Source organism: Theropithecus gelada, chromosome 3 (assembly GCF_003255815.1).
Source record: "Theropithecus gelada isolate Dixy chromosome 3, Tgel_1.0, whole genome shotgun sequence".
Lineage (NCBI taxonomy): Eukaryota > Metazoa > Chordata > Mammalia > Primates > Cercopithecidae > Theropithecus > Theropithecus gelada.
In genome coordinates this window covers 68,657,910-68,677,301 of record NC_037670.1, presented here as the reverse complement: position 1 = coordinate 68,677,301, position 19,392 = coordinate 68,657,910, and the positions used below count along the sequence as shown (strand labels likewise).

General features: G+C 52.4%; 1 protein-coding gene across 10 annotated transcripts in view; it reads right to left on the bottom strand.

Annotated features, from left to right (window-relative positions):
• CAMK2B (calcium/calmodulin dependent protein kinase II beta) overlaps positions 1-6,731 on the bottom strand; it is a 108,940-nt gene extending 102,209 nt beyond the window's left edge. For all 10 annotated transcript variants that reach the window (XM_025381119.1, XM_025381117.1, XM_025381116.1 and 7 more), the window contains exon 1: positions 6,459-6,731. In XM_025381119.1, coding sequence (XP_025236904.1) covers positions 6,459-6,523 — 65 coding nt within the window. In that variant the 5' untranslated portion in view covers positions 6,524-6,731. The remainder of the gene's footprint in view (positions 1-6,458) is intronic.
• Between the last annotated feature and the right edge of the window lie 12,661 nt (positions 6,732-19,392).

Below are 19,392 nucleotides of genomic sequence, written 5' to 3'. Positions count from 1 at the left end.
GAGCCCTCAACAAGTGACCCTCTAACCCAGGAGACAAAAGCCACCCAAAAGTTTGGCAGCTAGCAACACCACCTCTCTCTAACATAAAAGGATGTTTTCATTTTAAATAAATTCAAATTTTTCTATGAATAAAATATACATTTCTATGTAATATGCCAATATGATAATTTTTTAAAAACCAAGTTGATACATAATGCATTTTTATGTTTCTACACTAGCAAAGTGACTTGCAGCTGTAAAAGATGCTTTAAAAATAATCAAATCAGATTCCATTTTTGTGGGGGAAGAGAGAATTAAATTTTTTGAAAATATATTTAAAATCTCCAGAAAGGCCACATCGCTTGCCTGGACCAGGGAGGTGGCATCACGGAACACAGGGAAATGGGAGTGTTCTTCCCAGGGACAGACATTGCACACTTCTCTCTACCTGGTCTCTTCTAGTAAATTACTGTTAAATTCTAGGGTGGCTCAATATAGACTCTTTAAAGGCCAATGGAGCAAAAATGAGGGAAACATCCCTGTTAGAATTTTTAAGTAGAAGACACAAAACCTAAACATTGCATATCTCTCCCCTCTGCTCTTGGAGATTCCTAGAAAGGGGGGATAGAAAGATGGGAATAGGTCCTTCAGTTCTTTCAAGTGAGAACTGAGACATACTCAGTCCTGTGGCCTTTGACCTTGGCAGGAGTCCACTTGCACCCACCTCCACAGGCCCAGCCCCTGCAGCTGGTCATGCTGAGAACACAGCTTTCCTTCACAACAGTTGGACCCTCCTAACAACCTTTCAGGCCCTGAGTTCAAATATAGCATCCTATTATACCCCATCACACTTGCTAGAGGATGGGTCCCAATTTTTGGTTTAAAAAATGTGGCCAACGCGTATGCAGACATTTCTCTGCTAAGAATTGGAAGGCACTTAGCTTTAAGAAAAGACTTACTGACACAGGGGGTCGTCATGAAAGTGTTGGGCAAACAGATTGCAGAATCACATATATGGTGATTCCATCTGTGTTTTGAAATCATATGTATCTGCTATATATGTAGATGTGTATATATGTACACACACACACATATCCTCATACTGACATTAAAATTAAGAGGTCAGATACCTCTGGAGAGTGAGGGAACTCGAGTGTAAACAAGTCACATTTTACTGCACGTACTTCTGTATTACTTGCGGGGTGTGTGTGTGTGTGTGTGTGTGTGTTTTACAAGATCATATTGCCCTGGTAATTTAATTAATAAAATGAAAATTTCCAGTCTTGCTGGTGTCATATGGAGTCAGAGTGTTGGTTGTCTTTGACGATGAAAGGAAATAACGTTTTCACAAAGGGGAACCTAGAGGTAGTGCCCTTGGTTTGGAAAAGCACAAATACATCATAGTGAGCAACCGGCCAAGGACAGGTACCCAAAAGCCTCAGGTCAGAGTAGACCACAAGCTGGCCATGAGTCAGCCAGTGGAGTTACAGCATTTTTGAAGCACGAGTAGAGTAGGGTAATGAGCTTCCGAGAGGAGCAGAATGTGGATTCAAATCCTGACCCTGTGTGACCTTTTCTGAGGAATGGGGCTTCTCTGTGCCTCAGCTACCTCTCCTGTAAACTTGGGATGATTACAGTACCTACTTCACAGATCTAGCACGTTAATATAATAAGCACCATTTAAGCGCTAGCAACTGTTACCAGAAAAGAAAAGAGTCCTGGTAGCAAGCATGCAGATATATTCTTAGCTCTCAGCAAAGTAGGTTATGGTATAAAAATACCATTAAATAGTAACTAAACTAGCATCACCTTAATGCACATCTTGCCAGCAATCTCAGCATGTGCGACTTCTTTTTAAACTACCCTACATTAAGGAATCAAGACCAGGAGGACTCTTGCTGGCCTCCTGGGAGCCAGGCCGGAAGGCAGAGGCCCACCCAACTCACCCCTTCCCCTCCTCGGGCCAGGCACTGGGGACACAGCCATGGGCAGAGGACCGGACCTCCGCCTCTCTGTGGGTAAGCTGTCCAGCACATCAGATGGAGCAAAGTGCCAGGGAGAAGACAAGTTGGCGGGGAGGGGCAGGGAGGTGTGGGGAGGCAAAAGGGGAGGGGTGGGGGGCGTCTGGGACAGCCTGCTGAGCAGCCCAAGGGAGTAAGCTATGAGGGGTCAGGGGAAGAGAGGCAGCCTGGCCAAGGCCCCTGAGGCAGGGAGTGCCTGGTGTGCTCTGGGGAGGGAGAAAGCAAACACAATGATCCCTCCTCCTCCATTCCTCTCTTCCCTGGCAACCGGCTCAGAGCTTGGAGACTCAAAAATTGATTTGCTCTGAATTTCCTAAGTTTATCTATTAACTACCTAGCAGGCCATTCGCTGGTTCACAGTGTGCCTCTCGGCAGAAGGCATCCGCCAGCGGACAGTGATGCCCCCGCCAGCAGGCAGGCCACACACGCCCCAGGATACAGCCTGCTCTCTGGCGACTGGGGTACCACTGGATGGAGTCAAGGACATATCAAGGTCAGTTTTGGGCCTATCTGAGGTTTAGTGGGAGAGATGGAAGGGGTAGGAGATGCCCTGGACTGGAGTTCAGGGGCCCTTCTCGCTTCCTGGGCTTGGGCAAGTTGCCAGCCTTTCCTGAACTTCAGTTCTTTGTCTGTAAAATGGGGCTGGGGAGAAGGGCCTTTCTGGACAATTCGAATCAAATAAAATCAAACATTTAAAGTAATGTACACATTAGGTGTTGTTACAACATGGCCCACAAGCCCTAGCTGCCATCTCCCCCAGAAAAGGAGGGGCCCATGAACCCCTGAAATGATATCCAAAACCTCGTGGGAGATGCTTTTTTCTAGGGAGATCTCCATGTTTGAAAAGAGACAACTCCCCAAAAATGGAAGATTCATGAGGATGAATGCAAAATGTGAGACCTCTTCCTACCCGACAAACGGTCGACACTGACAACCTGTCAACACTGACAACCTACCAACCCTAGGAATGGCAGCATCCAGGGGAAGGGGCGGCCCCCACACTGCTGTGCGAGTGGACACAGCAGGGAGAGTGGCGGCACCTACAGAGAGACAGGCGGACCCTCCTCGGCAGCCCCACTGCCAGGGACACACCTTAAAGAAACTCTCACACCTGCACCCCAGACGCACTCAGGGCCCTGGCTGTGACGGTGCTGGCCACAGTGTGCTGGGTGACAGTGGAACACAGGAGACAACCTAGATTTCCGTTGGGAGAGGGGCAGGCAGGACAGAGTTCACACTACAGGTCGCCATGCAGGAGCCCGCAATTAAACACATCAACAAGCACAGGTGTCAACAAGACTGCTGAGTGAAAAGTACAAGTTCCAGGTTTTTTACGTAAAGTTAAGAAAAACACTCACACAAAAGAATCCTCTATATTAGTTATGGATACTTATATCCATGTGTAAATGTACCCAAAAGAGCCTGGGAGGAAAAAGACGAAAGCAGTAGTTGGAAGAAAATGGGTTACTTAATATTTCTTTGGAATACTTCTTATAATTTTTTGTAAAAAAGGACTTAAAGCCAAAATGACAAAAGATTAACCATTTTCAATTCTGGGTAGAAGAGATACTATGTTCATTTTATTATTCCTGGGATTTTTCTGGATTTTTAAAGTTTATCGAATATTAAAAAATTAAAACTGCACTGTTGGCTGGGCCATGCCGGGCTGAGGGCTTCCCTGCCTTGCTCTGTAACTGCTCCCACATGGGCCACCAGGCTAGTGTCTGTGAGAAGTGTCAGGCTGAGCAGGGAAGGGCACACACTCCCTATAGAACTGGGCAGGGCAGGGCCCCAGAAAGCGGCTCCTCTTGGCTGGCTGACCCTGCTGCCCAGGCCTCCGGGGAAGATTCGGGAGAAGAGACAGCAGAAAAGGATGGGGCAAGGGAGGGGATAGGCCAGTGGCCTCGTCACACATGAGCAGCTGTGGGCCTGAGGCCAAGTCCTTCCTTTGGGCAGGGAGCTCAGTGAGACCTGACTGGGTGCCAGTGGCTGCAGCTTTAAATAAACTTGGACATGTCCACCTGAGGCCAGGAAGCAACACCAACTGTGCCCCGGGCAAGCACTGTCAACAACCAGCCAACGTATCAACCAAGGGACCCCAGCGCTACAAAAGGGCTGAGTGCCCACAACTGAGCCCTGGCCTCAGACATCCCCCTTGGGTGCCCTGCTCTGCCCTCCCCGCTCCCTGACCCACCTCTATGGCACGGCTGCACCCGCTAGGAATCAGTCCCTTCCCTACCCCAGAGCCGCCACAGCATGGCAGTGGCAGGCCTTTGGCGTCCCCAGGGACCCGGCGCCTAGCAGGGCTCCAGAAAGGTGCACTGCGCTGAGCTGCCAGCTCCTGGCTTGGGCATCTCCTCTTGTCCCAGGTCACGGGGCTCCCCTCGATGCCAGGCTCCACTCCTCACCTCGCACTGCATGGCTCCCAGTGCTTACGCTCAGGAGGCCACACTCCCTTCCAGCAGCGGCTCATTCTCCGGCTTCAGAGAGAAGCCCAGCAGTCTTAGCCCCACCTGGTCTCCACCTCTGGAGCCACCTCTCTCAACCTCCCCCAGGCAGCCCCAAAGACCTTCACTCCCCAGTGTGGGTGGCACTGGCCAGGACATCCAGCTGTGCTGGAACTGGAGGCTCAGTGGGGAGCTGGCCACCCTGACACTGCCACTGGATGCAGGGAGGCTCGCAGCAAAGGGGAGAAGGAACAGCCAGAGTGAGCTGCAGGCTGAGGACACTGGGGTACATGGGAACGTCTTGAAAGTGGCTTCTTTGGGGAAGACCAGGGACACCTGCTGTGAGGGCCTCTGTGCTTCTGGGCACAAGCAGAGAAGACGACAAGAAGGCCCCTGAGGAAAGACTGACTTCCCACTGCTGCTCTCTTCCTCTGAGAACCAGGCACATTAACTGCTACCCACCTGCCCTTCCAGCGGCCAGGACACCTCTGGAGGCCAAGAGGACAGGCAGGGGTAGATCTGTGCATCTGAGGGGTGAAGACGGGGGAGCCAGTCACCCACTTAGGGATCCCCATGAAGGGGGCTGGGCCTGACCCCTCCCTCGAGGTCTCAGCTCTGGGGTGCTCTCCAGACCCATCCAAGGAAGGGTCCCCCAGCCGGCCTGGCCCCTCACCCCACCGATCCAGCATGGGCTTCTTGCACAGGGCTGAGCGCCACATCTCCAACCCCTACCCAAATCCTCTCCACACGTGCAGGGAGAAGTGGGGAATGAACACACCCCCACACTCCTCCAGCTCCGCACTCCACAATTATCAATGATCAGCGTCCCTCACCCACCACAAGGTTTCACCAGACACTTATTTAGTAAAGGAAAAAAAGGATCAGTGCTGGATGTGTAAGAGGAAATCTCGCCAGCACCGCCAGCGCCCCCACCGCCTGCACTGAAGGGACGGAGGAGGATGGGGGAGGACGGAGGAGGATGGGGCTCTGGCCCAGTCAGGCTGGAGATTCGGGAGTTCTGAAGCTAGCCCTGGGGATGCCAGGTGCAGCCACCTTGATTCTCAGACGGGAGACCCCAGGCCAGACAGGAGGCCCCTGAGGCGTTCCCCATCTCTGACCCCAGGGGCAAAGCCGGGTCTGGGGGACCCCAAACCAGACCTTCGCCCCACACTGCTCATACTGCTGAGCAGAGAACGGGAGCCACAGCACCTGTTCCCCGTGAGGTCCCACTTCAAACAAACCTTCAAAGCCCCTTCCCCTTTAGAGTGCCCCCGCCAACGGTCCAAAATCCAGCCCCCACCCACCTCGATGACCCTGAAATTTGCAACCCAATCAGGATCTTAATCTCTCCACCCTATCCCCATGACCTGATCCAGGCTCCCTGACCTCGTCCTCCCCACACCTCCAAATTCCTGTTTCCAGAAGAATCTGGGGGAAAATCCTCCAGAACCTAGATTCCCCAGGAGACCTACAGCAGAGGCTCTCCCACGCCGGCACCCCCCGCGCGGATGGGGCCACGCGCAGGAGCAGGCGCAAGCAGGTCCCGCCACCCCCGCCGCCTGCCGCTCGGGTGGGGGTGGGGACAGCGTGCCCGCGTCGGGGACGACCCTCTGGGGCCGCAGCCGACCCCTCCTGGCGCTCCAGGCCCGGCGGCCGCCCCCGCGCGCCCCTCCTCTCTGACCTCCCCGCCGCCAAATGCGTCACGTCTGCCGGGAGCTCCGGGGACACCTGCTGCCGCCCCCGCCGCGCCAAGTCGCGAGCCCAGAGCCCCGGCCCGGCAGCCGCGCTGGGCAGAGCTGGAAAGGGCCGCGCGCGCTGAGGTCCGGCGACCGGGCCCGGGGCCTGGGGCTCGGGGGTCGGGGCCGCGCAGGGCCGTGCGCTTGGGCCCGGAGCCCAGAGAAGCCGGCAGCGCGCGGGGCCGCAGTGCGCCCGGAGCCGGCGGCGCTGAGGGTCCCGGAGGTCCCGGCCCTCTGGGGTCCCCGGCCCAGCCCGCGCGTGCCGCGGCTCTTACTTGCCAATATCCTCGTAGAGCTGGTACTCGTCGGTGAAGCGGGTGCAGGTCACCGTGGTGGCCATGGCGGCGGCGGACGGGCTCGGCGTGCGCTCGGCTGCGCTCGGGCGGCGGCGACTCCGGCTCCCGCTCGCGGGCACGGCGGCGACACGGGCGCGGGCGCGGGAGACACCTCGGCTCGCGGCGCCAGGCGGGGGCCGGGCTGGGCTGCGCCTGGCGGCGAGCGCACGCGAGATCTGCTCGCTCCGTCCTCGCCAGGAGCGCGCCGCACACCTACGCGCGGGGAGGCGCGGGCGCCGCTGTCACCGCCGCCGCCGCCGCGCCCGCCCCGCCCGCCCGCCGCCCCCTGCACGCGCCTTCCCCGCGCCCTGCACACGCTGCTCCTGCACCCGCACCCGCACGGAACCCGCGCCCTGCATCTGCACACGCGCCCTGCACACACACCCGTGGCCCGCACCCGCAACGCACCTGCACCTGCACCTGCACACACACGCGCGCCCGCCTCCGCCCGCCCCCGCACCCCGCACACACACCCGCGCCCTGTACTGACGCCTTCATTCTGTACCCGCACTACGCCCGCACCTCGCGCAAGCAGGCCACTTGCTGCTGGCGACCCCTCGCTCTCACATAACACAGAAGAGTGCACATAATGAACGCAGCCTCCTCTCTCCCTTGAAGGCCCACCTAGCCTGACAGCAGGAGGGGACTGGGGCCCACATGGAGGCCGAGGGCTCATGTGCTGCCCTCCACAGGACTCATTCCTCACACCCTCAGGAAGAGATGCTGCCAGATCCCTCCTGCCCAGTCTCCATCAGCCGCACATGTCACAAAGGCTGCCTGGCCAGGAGGAGCCGCCCAGAAGGCCGGACATACACACTGGGACACTAGCATGAGAAAGTGAAGGGGTGGGGCCTGCTCCCTCACCTTGGTCCCAGCCCCTCCCTTCCCCCTCACTTCTCCAGAGAATGGTTGCTGGGGTGTCTGGAATGGAGGTCCCAGGAGGCGACATTCGGAGTCCAGGCCAAGGGACCCTGAGCCAGGGAAACAGGGGCTGCTCCATCAGCAATTTGGGGGGCCTGAGAGCTCATAACCACCCTGCTCAGGTAAGGGTACACATTCTCCCCTTTTCCAGAATGGTCCACCTGTCTGCCCCCTGCTTTTGCCTAAAGGAAGAGAGCCCACACACCCCAACCCCCTCTTGAAAGCCGTCCTGGAGGCCAAGGAGGAGGAGAGTGCAGGGAAGCAGGCAGGAGGCAGGGCCGACCCGGTTTCCCACAAAACAGCCTTCCCTGAGGCCTGGCACCAGGGCTGCTGTCCAGAACCAGAACCAGGACTTTAGACCACTGGGCTCCAGCAACCCCACACTCTCCTCTGACAGGGTCTATCCTGGGCAGGCTCTGAGGAGGGGGTTTCCAGCAGCCAGCTCTGGATTTGGGTCACGCTGCTGCCCTGACATGACCTCCTTACTGCTCCCCAAGGACCAATTCTGGGCCTATCCTGCTTATCCCTCTCACCTCGTGGCCAGCCCAGAGCAAGCCCCAGAAGCCACAATAAATGTTGTGTGGATAAGGGAGGGGATAAAGGGATTCTGAGTGACGGCAGCCAGGGCCCTTCTGGGCCAGGATGCATTTGGCATAGGACTGCTGGGCAATTAGTAGACCACACGGCAACAAGTCCCTGCCATCGACCCAACTGTACCCAGAAGACGCTAGAGGACAAGAAACTCTCAGGCCAAAGGCAAATGCTGGGCCACTTGGGGAAGTCCCCAGCTGAGGAGGCAGAGGGATCCTGACCTTGACTTCAGCAGGACCATAGCAGGAAGGGAGACCCCATCCATGTCAGACTTGGACTCAGAGAACCCTGGGCCATCCTAACAGACAGACTGGCATGGACTCGAGAAAGGACTGGAGGCCAAGTCTGAGGTTTGTTCTTGGCGTTGTGTTTAACCCCACAGGAGTTTCTTCCAGCACCTGCTGGAAGCATCTGCACTTTCCCTTTCTGAGCTCTGGAAAGACGAGGTAGGGCCACACAATAGAATACAAATAACAAGCCAAGCACAGTGGCTCACGCCTGTAATCCCAGCACTTTGGGAGGCCAAGGTGGGTGGATCACCTGAGGTCAGGAGTTTGAGAGCAGCCTGGCCAACATGGTGAAACCCCGGCTCTACTAAAAATACAAAAATTAGCCAGGTGTGGTGGCCCATTGCCTATAATCCCAAATGAGAATCGTTTCTACCTGGGAGGTAGAGGTTGCAGTTAGCTGAGATCAAGCCACTGCGCTCCAGCCTGGGTGACAGAGCAAGACCCTGTCTCAAGAAAAAGAATACAAATAACAAGACAAACAAAAGAAAATTGCACCCCTCTGTAAGTTGGACTCTTTCCAGGCTACTATGAAACCACACACACTCCTACCGGCATGTTCAGGAGATGATAAAGTGGTGCTGGCATCCTAATGACAGCTGACACTGATTGTGCAGTTTACATGTACTATCTCATTTAATTCTGAAACAATCCTATTAAGCATGTACTATTATTATCCCCATTTTACTAGATAGGATAATGGAGAGACAGAGAGGTACAGTAATTTACCCACAGTCACACAGCCATGGAATGACTGACTCAAACCCCAGTGTCCCATAAAACCTCCTTTGCCTTCCACACACACACACACACACACACACACACAAACACACACATACCAACAAACACATCCATACAAACAGACCCACACTTACACGGCTTCCTGGAGCCCTGAGTGGTGGACACGGCAGCACACTCAGTAGTCTTTTATAAGGTCATCTTTCTTGGTTTTTGTTTTTTGTTTTGTTTTTTGACATGGAGTCTCACTCTGTTGCCCAGGCTGGAGTGCAGTGGCACAGTCTCAGCTCACTGCAACCTCCACCTCCTGGGCCCAAGCAATTCTCCTGCCTCGGCCTCCCGAGTAGCTGGGATTACAGGCACCCGCCACCCTAATTTTTGTATTTTTAGTAGAGATGGGGTTTTGCTATATGGGCCAGGCTGGTCTCAAACTCCTGACCTCAGGTGATCCACCCACTTCGGCCTCCCAAAGTCCTGGGGTTACAGGCATGAGCCACTGCACCCGGCTGAGGTCATCTTTCAAAAGTTGAGAAGCTGCCCAGGACCAGGGTTACACAAGAATGTGGGAGATGCAATTTGAGATTCATTGTATCCTGTACTTCTCCCCGTCTTTTGTACCTGTTAGCACCTGGGACCCCCAGGCAGTCCCTCCTCCGAGCTGAAGTATTAGAGGTATGAAGTGGAGCTACCCTGGCGAGCACAGGAAAGTTGGCATGATTGGGCACCAGACAGTGGGGAAGGACTGGGCTATCAGAGGCAGCCAGAATGTCCCTACCCAGACAGCCTGACCCCACACAGACACTCAAAAAACAACCCACTCCCCACCCTCAGACCCAGAGGGCTTCTCCCTAGCAGAGGGAAATGGCTAGAAGGGAGAAAGTCTTCCAACATGACCTCTGGTCCCAGATTCCAGAAGCTCTCTCATCTGGTTTTGGCTCTGGTCAGAGAGGCCCAGACTTCCCCCTCTTCTCACCCCTACCTTCAGGAAGGGCCCACTTTCACCCCCACCCCCGTGTCATCTCTGCCTCCCACCTTGTCCTTTCAAGCTTGCTTTCGTAAACGAGGAGGGCTCTCCCTCCCAGGTGGCAGCTGGGGAGGGTGTGGGGAATATCAGTTCTGGGAGGTTATTGTTAGGACAGTCACCATGGCAACAAGCATCACATCTGCAGAGCCAAAAGTGCTGCACATGGGGTTCATTATCCCAAAGAAAGCCACGCCTTCCCTGTCCCCCTCACCTCCAGGGACTGCTGTCATGTGGGAGGGTGTCACCACACTTCCTCTCTCAGGCCCAGCCATCCACCAGGGAGAGCAGGCTGTGGTTCCCAGAGCAGGAAGACCCTAGTCCATCCATCTCCCATCATCTGGCCCTTGACATGGCACTCCTTACAGGACACAGTGGCAAGCACATGGAGTGGCTATGGTGGTGATGGTGATTATAATGATGGTAATGATGGTGATGGTGGTGGTAGTAGTGATGGTGGTGATGATAGTGATGGTGGTGGTGGTGGTGATTATGATGGTGGTGGTGTCAACGGTGGTGTCAATGGTGGTTGTGGTGGTGATAGTGGTGATGATAATGATGGTGTTGGTGATGGTGGTGGTGATGATGGTGGTGGTGATGGTAATGGTGGTGGGGATGGCGATGGTGGTGGTGGTTATGATAATGATGGTAATGGTGCTGGTGGTGGTGGTTGGTAGTGATGGCGGTGGTGATAGTTGTGGTGTCAGTGGTGGTGGTGTCAATGGTGGTGGTGATGGTGGTGATGATAATCATAATGATGGTGTTGGTGACCATGATGGTGGTGATAATGGTGATGGTGATAATGGTGGTGGTGGGGATGGCGATGGTGGTGGTGGTTATGATAATGATGGTAATGGTGCTGGTGGTGGTGGTTGGTAGTGATGGCGGTGGTGATAGTTGTGTCAGTGGTGGTGGTGTCAATGGTGGTGGTGATGGTGGTGATGATAATGGTAATGATGGTGTTGGTGACCATGATGGTGGTGGTAATGGTGGTGGTGATGGTGATGGTTATGATGGTAATGGTGGTGGGGATGGCGATGGTGGTGGTGGTTATGATAATGATGGTAATGGTGCTGCTGGTGGTGGTCGGTAGTGATGGCGGTGGTAATAGTTGTGGTGTCAGTGGTGGTGGTGTCAATGGTGGTGGTGATGGTACTGATAATGAAGGTGTTGGTGACGATGATGGCGGTGGTAATGGTGGTGGTGATCGTGGTGATGATAATGATAATGATGGTGTTGGTGACGATGATGGTGGTGGTGGTGGTGGTGATCGTGATGCTGCTGATGGTGGTGGTGGTGGGGGTGGTGATGGTGGTGGTGATAATAATGATGGTGTTGGTGACGATGATAGTGGTGATAGTGATGGTGATGATGAAGGCCATAGCTACAATTTACAATTCACTCACCACATGCCCGAAACCATTCTAAAAGTCCAACATCCACCATTTTGAATAAACTTCATAGCATTATCATTACCTCCCTTTTACAAATGAGGAAATCGAGACACAGACTCTAACTGGCCTCAGGTCAGACAGCTAGTTTAGTATTGGCATCTCGATCTGCCTGACTTTGTGGCTGGTTCCTTTAACCACTGTGTTCTGCTCAAGGGTGTCCACCAGCCTTCTTTGTGTGGTTACTGTGTGCCCGTCTCTGCCCAGGCACTCAGTCACATCAAGGAATGAGATGGACAAGACTTCTGCCTTTGCAGAGCTTGATAACAAGCAACAGGGATGCATCTAGTACCAATGTTGTATGTAGATTAAAACAAAGTGGTGTGCTGCAGAGTGATAGGGTGGCAACTTCAGAGTGGAAGTCCACGGAAGACCTTTCTGAGGAGGTGATGTCTAAGCTGAAGTCTGAATGACACAGAGAGGCTACCCTTGAGAGGAAAAGGGCAGGGTGTTGGCAGAAGAGGCTGCCATGCAAAGGCCCTGTGGCAGGCACTAGCTGGTGTGTTTAGGGAATGAAGAGGGTGGGAAAGAGGCTGAAGCAGTCAGACCCCGCAAGGGCATTTTGTCAGTGGCTTATTGGCAGATTCGCTTGAGTCCTCCAAGGGATTTGGAACCACCTTGATGACTAACAAGCAAAGTGATAAAGTCAACTAACCAGTGCGGCCCTGGCCGGAAGCAGTGTCCGCAGGCCTGGCTCAGAGGCACAGCCCGAGAACACAGGGTGAGAACCCCCTAGACTTCCTCCCTTTTCACCAGGCATCCAAGCATAAGGTGGACACCAGCACCTGTCCCAGAGATACTGTGCCCTTGGGCAAAGGGAGGGAAGCGAGAGCAACCCCTGCTAAGTCTGCTGCCAGGCTGAGGCTCTGGGCCACCCCCCTGCTGGCTGGGGTTCCCTGGAGCACCCCTGGCACTGTCTGGCTGCCAGGTGAGGTGAACCCTTCCTGACTGACCCCACCTTAGCTGTCCTCATTGGTGTCACCTCCATCCTCCTGGAGTTGCCTCAGGCCCTAGGCGCTAGAAGTCCAGGCACTGTCCCAGCCCAGCCAGGCCCCCAGGTATATCTAGCAGCCAGGAGTAGTTAGGCTGACAGAAGCAGGTCCCAGATGGCCTGTAAGTGGCTCCCAGATCCTCCTTCCCTGTAGTGGACACCAGGGATTTGTCATCATGGAAATGGCCTCCTAGCGTGTGTCAGAAGACTCTGCACTCATGCCCCTTCCATCCCACCTTGTGTAGCATCCACCTGCAGGCACAAAGTCTGTGCTAAAGCAGGAAGCCTGGCTACCAGCCTGGAGTTCCCAGCATGGACACAGGCCTGTGTGCACCAGCCAGGGCTAATGCAAGGCAGCCTTTCCCCTAAGCAACAGGGGTGGCACCTGGGGTGATTGCAAAGCCCTTAGGAACCAAGCTGCCTCCAGTTTTCTGCTCCTGCATCTCGCGTTGGCCCTCTTCCTGGAGCTCTGACATGGAGATTTAGCTGTCACATCCATGTTCCCAGCAGCAGGATAGAGAAAGGGAGGGGGAATGGTGCTCACTGGTCAACTTTCTGCTACATGACCCCACTGACAGCTGAATCACGTGATTTCATTTAGCTGCAAGGGAGGCTGGGCTGTGGGGTGTCTATGACTGAAGAAGTGGAGAAGGACGCTGGGGAAAATGTGGTTTTTGCCGCCTCGTCCATGCAGTGCCTCACTCATTCTCTGGCCCTCGCTGCTAAGGAACCAAAGTCCAGGGAGCATAAGACAGCTGTTTCTGGGTTCTGCCTTGTGATAGGAGCTAATATCTAACTGCTGTTAGGGTTACTATTGTTGACAGATGCAAAACACTATAAAAGAGAATGTGCATAAATACGGGACAGCCACTTTGGAGAACTGTTTGACAGTTTATTATAAAGCTAAACAAATACCTTCCCTATGACCCGGCAATTCCTCTTAGGCTTTCACCCCAAAAAAGTAAAAACATATATCAGGAAAAGAAAAAGAGGCCGGGTGCAGTGGCTCACACCTGTAATCTCAACACTTTGGGAGGCTGAGGCAGGCGGATCGCCTGAGGTCAGGTGTTCAAGACCAACCTGGCCAACATGGTGAAACCCCATCTCTACTAAAAGTTTAAAAGTTAGCCTGGCGTGGTGGTACACACCTGTAATCTCAGCTACCCAGGACGCTGAGGCACAAGAATCGCTTGAACCTGGGAGGCAGAGGTTGCAGTGAACCAAGATTGCACCACTGCACTCCAGCCTGGGTGACAGAGCAAGACTCTATCTCAAAAAAAAAAAAGGAAAAGAAAAACAAAGAAAGAAACTTGTACAAGAGCATTTATAGTAGCTTTACTCACAGTAGGTGAAACTGGAAACAATGTATTAATGTCCATAAACAGGAATGCAGGTAAACAAATTGGCATATATAAATTAAAAAGAATAACTACTAGTACACTCAACAACATGGATAAATTGCTCAGACATGAGGCTGAACCAAAGAAGCCAGACACAAAGAATACACATTGCATAATTCCATTTCTACACATTCTAGAACTAATCTATGGTTCTAGAAATCAGAAAAGTGGCTGTCTCGGCAGAGGGTTGGGGTGGTGCCGGGATTGACTTGGAGGAGCCCAAGGGAATTTTCTGGGATGTTAAAATGTTCTGTATATTTTTTGTGGCTACACAAGGGTGTACATTTGTCAAAAACCTGGCAAACTGTACCCTTAAAATCAGTGTGTTTTATGTAAATGTAATTTACATGTAAGTTTCATGTAATTATGTATGTAAAGTATACCTCAACTTTAAAATGACATGAAATGTATGTTCATATGCCATATGGAGAATATACTTTTCTCAGTCACATGGAAGAGCCTTAGCAATAGACCAAGTACTAGGAGACAAAGGAAATTGGAAAAAAAAAAATTCTACAAAAGCAGGAATCACTGCAATAAAATTAAAAAGAAATAACTAAAGGAAAGCCAAATAAATCCATTCAGCAGGAAATTCACATGACAGAACGTGGAGACTACAGAGATGAAACTTAGAAACAAACACGCCCAGGCTGGAATGCAGTGCCATGATCTCTGTGTTACAAGCCTGGCCAAAGCCACGTTCGGAGGAGATGTCACAGGCCATCGTGCCCTTATCACAAAGCAGACAAGACTGAAAATAAACTAAGGCTTACCACTCAAGAAGCTAGACATGAAGAGCAAAACAACCCCAAGAAAGGTGAAGGGATGAGTGTGATAATGCCAAACAGAAATTAATGAAAGAAAAACAATCAGTGCCACAACTAATCAGTAATACAAACTGCTAGATCTTTCAAAAAAAATTTTAAAGAGTAAAATAGACAAACCTGACAAGTCTGGTCAGCAACAAAAAACAAGCCAAAAAATAGGTATAAAAGAGGCAACATAAAATAAAGAAATAAAGATTGGCTGGGCGCAGTGATTCACGCCTATAATCCCAGCACTTTGGGAGGCCGAGGCGGGTGGGTCACCTGAGGCCAGGTGTTTGAGGCCAGCCTGGCCAACATGGCGAAACCCTGTCTCTACTAAAAATACAAGAATTAGTCAGGCATGGTGGTGGGCGCCTGTAATCCCAGCTACTCGGGAGGCTGACACAGGAGAATCGTTTGAATCCGGGAGACAGAGGTTGCGGTGAACTGAGATGGTGCCACTCCACTCCAGCCTGGGCGACAGAATGAGACTCCGTCTCAACGACAACAACGACAACAACAACAAAAAGGGCAGGGGGGAAACCCTGACAAGAAGATGAAACTGGGCCTCTCCACCACCAGGGCCCGCTCTGCAGCCACCCAGGGACCCAGCCTCTCTGGCCCCAGATACCAAGGAGAGCTTTTCACATTTAAAGGCACAGCAAGTTCAGAAACACTGGTAGGCTGTTTTTCTCTTTTGTTTTTGCTTAGTTTTGTCCCATGTCTGTGAACTTAGATGATGTCAAGCATCCATGCAGGTTCAAGAAGGGCCAGTGCTGAGGCTGCCCTGCAGCTCTGAGCAATGGAGAACGAGGGCCACTCAGATTTCTCCCCTCCCTGAGGCACATCTGCAGGACCCAGTGCAATGCCGGTGGAGCAGGCCAGGAAGCGCCATGGGTTTTGTAAGACAGCCTGCGCTGGGTACTGGATGCCCTGTGGGCTCAGTTATTCAGGGTTTCAGAGGAAAGAAGGAATTTGTAATAAAGATATGCACAGCAGTGCTATTTATAACCGAGAAAACTGGAAACAACCCAAATCGCCCCCCGCAGGGGACTGGCCTGGCAGAAACAACGGAGCGAGTGGATGGAGATGTGGGGCCACGTGACAAGTGGGAAGGGAGAAAGCTCCGTGGATACAGAGCCTTCTGCGTGGGGGACGCCAAATATAATGCAGTTTGTACACAGCCACCGTAATTATGGAAAGCTACACGCATGGACATACTTACAGGTGTCAGGCAACAGCAAGCAGAAAATAGCCAGGGCGATTACAGTCAGAGCCAGCATTTCTTGAGTGCTTCCTGTATGCCAGACATGTTATTACCAGCAGCACTTTGCAAATGAGGACACTGGGGCCCTGAATGGTTAAGTAACTTGCCTGAAGACAAACAGCAGTAGGGAAGGAGGTAGGAGGCTGGCTGGCATCCAAGGCCTGCTATCACCAGCTCTATGCCAGCATGCCTCCCCCTACCCCTGGTCCTGGCCAGGCCTGGGGGCGGCAAGAAACCACCTGCAAATGCAACTCTGTTCTAATTGCACAGGGGTCAAGATGATGCAAACAGCGCTTGCAGCTCATGGGGCCTTCCTCCCAGAGAGGTGACTCCTACGTTCTGAGTTCCACTGCCTCCCCCACCAGAAATGCTGGTGTGGGTAGAATGGAGTGGGAGGCAGCACATCTTAAAGCTGCATTTTCTCCCCCTGGAGAGTGTCGTACGCACTCCCTCTGTCCTTCAGGGATTCCCCTCGGTTGACTCTGAAGCAGGCGCCGCCCTTGGGGCCCTTTCTCGGAGATGACCCCAGCTGCCTGGAGTGCAGGGTCTCCCACTCTGACACTCATCCCTTGGTTGCTAGATGCTCCCTTGGTCCTGGAGTCCTGGTAACCCTGGAAAGCCAGTGGATGGAGGAGGGGACGGTGGTAGAACCTGAGGCCCCTAGCATGGAGTGGCCCCAGACTGGGGGCACGTTTGCCCTACTGGGCTCCTGCCTGCACTTGGCCCTCCTCTGTAGCCTCCACAGAAGCTTGGCGCAATGAACACAGCCCTCTTACCCCTTTTCCCAGTCCCTGCCCCCATGTTCCACCTCCACATCCCCAGCCTGGCAGGCCACTGAGACTTAGGGACTCTGATAAAGAATGGTCACAAGAGGGGACTCCCAGGGAGGCAAGGACAAATGGCCCATGAAGTGTATGGGCACATGGTGCCCTTCAGGTGAACGCAGCCAGGTTGGGCTGTGGCCTTGGTCTTTTTTTCTGTGGCCCCTCTCTAAATGCCCCTCAGTCTCTGGCCTGGCCAGGACATCTGCCACATATCTGGAGGAAGGACTTTGGCTGTGGTCTCAGCAGGCTGGCCAGTGGGCCCAGACCCTCACAGGGACCAGCCGCAGGACAGCCAGCAGACTCAGGCAGAGCCTGAAGTAGCCCTGATTATGGGGTCAGCCTCCAGCCTGGGGTGCCCCTCATGCTACCACAGCCCCTAGAGCCTGGAGGGCAATGGACAGCTCCTGCCTCCCACCCAGTTAGGTTTCTACCCAGTGGCTCTCCATCAGAGCCTCCTACCAGGACTGTAGGCCTCTGCAGGAATTGGGTAGGTGCTGGTCCCCTCCACAAGCTCCAAGGGATCTTCTAAACCCTCCTCACCTTCCCCCTCCCTAACACTTCCCCCAGACCCCAGAGAGAAATTGCTGGGAGTCCAGGCCTAACTACTGTTTTACCATACCCTGGAAACTCCATATGTAGCAACCTCACCTTTGTGGCTACTATCTATGCTAACAGGAGCTATCATGTATTAGCTGGGGGCTAGAGGGGATCTATTTGGAATAATATTTCAGAATCAGGACTTGGTGGGCCCACTGCAAGTGAGAAGTGAGTGTGGAGGGGCTGGGGCTGCATGGGCCTCTCCTACTTTTCTAGCTTAGGTGGCAGGATAAAGGGAAAATGAAAAGGAGTAACAGGTATGGGGTAAAGATATTAAATTGCAATTACGGAGTGTAATGTTTAAGGGCCTCCTAAATATCCACTACCTGCAGTATCAGTGAAAATATGGCCTAGAGGCCAGGATAAAGAGAAGAGTTGAAGGCACAGGCTGGAGAACGATCAGTAGAAGGAGGGATTGAATTGCAGCCTAGTGAGTGTCACAGGAGGAGAGAAAAGGGCTCATAAGGGGTCTCTGAGGGATGCAGCATCAAGGAGATGGTTTGAGGAAGGGTTGATTAAGGAGACAAAGAAAAAGCAAGTAAAGGGGCAGGGATAAATCCAGGAGAGAAGAGTGTCATGGAAGCTGGGTCGAGAAGTCTCCAGGCAGAGTAACGCCAGAGGCTGGGTTGGAGTAGGTCAAGGAGGGCATGGACAAATTGGATGTGGAAACAAGCATCACCTTCTCCAGCCAAAATCACTTGTGACTTCCACTTCTAGGCATTTTACCAGACTAGCCTTCCCACCAGAAATAACCATGAATCTGGACAAAGTACATGAGGCAACTGTTTTCAGGGAGCGCAAGACTCAGATCCCTGTGGGAAGGGATGCTTAGGAGGTGAGCCCCACAATTGCTCCGTGCTCCCCGACAGAGTTTTCTGACTGTGGCACACAGCATCGGACTCTGGGCAGGGCATGGAGGTCATGTGGAGCTGAAGAGGTGGAGATGATGGTGAGGAGCAGCAGGAGCAGTGGGCATGTGTGGAGCCAAGCGTCGGAGAAGAGGGAGCTGTGCACGCAGGGGTCCCAGAACCCCACACAGGAGCTCTGCAAGTCCTCGACTGACAACTAAGCTGCATGTACATAGGGAAGAACTGAGTCATGCCAAATTAGAGAGGCTTAGGAAACATTTTGGATGTTCCGTGCATCTGCAGTAACAAAACATGAACCCCAAGTAAGGAAGTTCAAAGTCATCTGCCAATAATTAAATTGCCTACTAAAACAATAATCAACATTCTTCAGAGGAAGTTAACACAATTTTGAGTTTCACAATATATTAGCCACAAAATCCAATATTCAACTTTTTAAAAAAATCACCAGGTATATAAGGAAATAGGAAAATGTGATGCCCAGGCAAGAATAAAGCAGACTATAGAACAGTAACTCAATCTAAAATGATCCAGATGTTGGGTTTAGCAGACTTTAATGTAGCTATTATAAATATGTCCAAATAATTAAAGTAAGAAATAGTCTTAATCAGTGAGTATCTAGGAAATCTCAGCCCCAAAATGGTATCCAGATGCAAATTTTAAAACTAAAAAGTATAATAATTGAAATGAAAAATTCACTGGAAGGTTTAATAGCAGATTGGAGATAGTAGAAGAGTCGATAAACATGAAGACAGATCAATAAACATCTGAAGATCACAAGGCAAAAAGGCTGAAGGAAAGTGAGTAGAGCCTGAGAGCCTTGTGGAATAGTATCACATAATCTAACACATACATAATCGGAGTCTCAAATGAAAAGGTGTAAAATTGAGGCAGAACAAATATGTGAAGAAATAATGGCCAAAACATTGCAAATTTGATGAAAAACATCAATTTACATATCCAGAAGTCTCAACTCAAATCATGATAAACAGAAAGAATAACAACATTCAGACACACAGTTCTGAAAACCTAAGAAAATTCTGAAAGCAGCCGGGTTTGCTGGGAGGTATAGCATTACTTACAGGGGAACAAGTATAAGAATCATTACCAACTT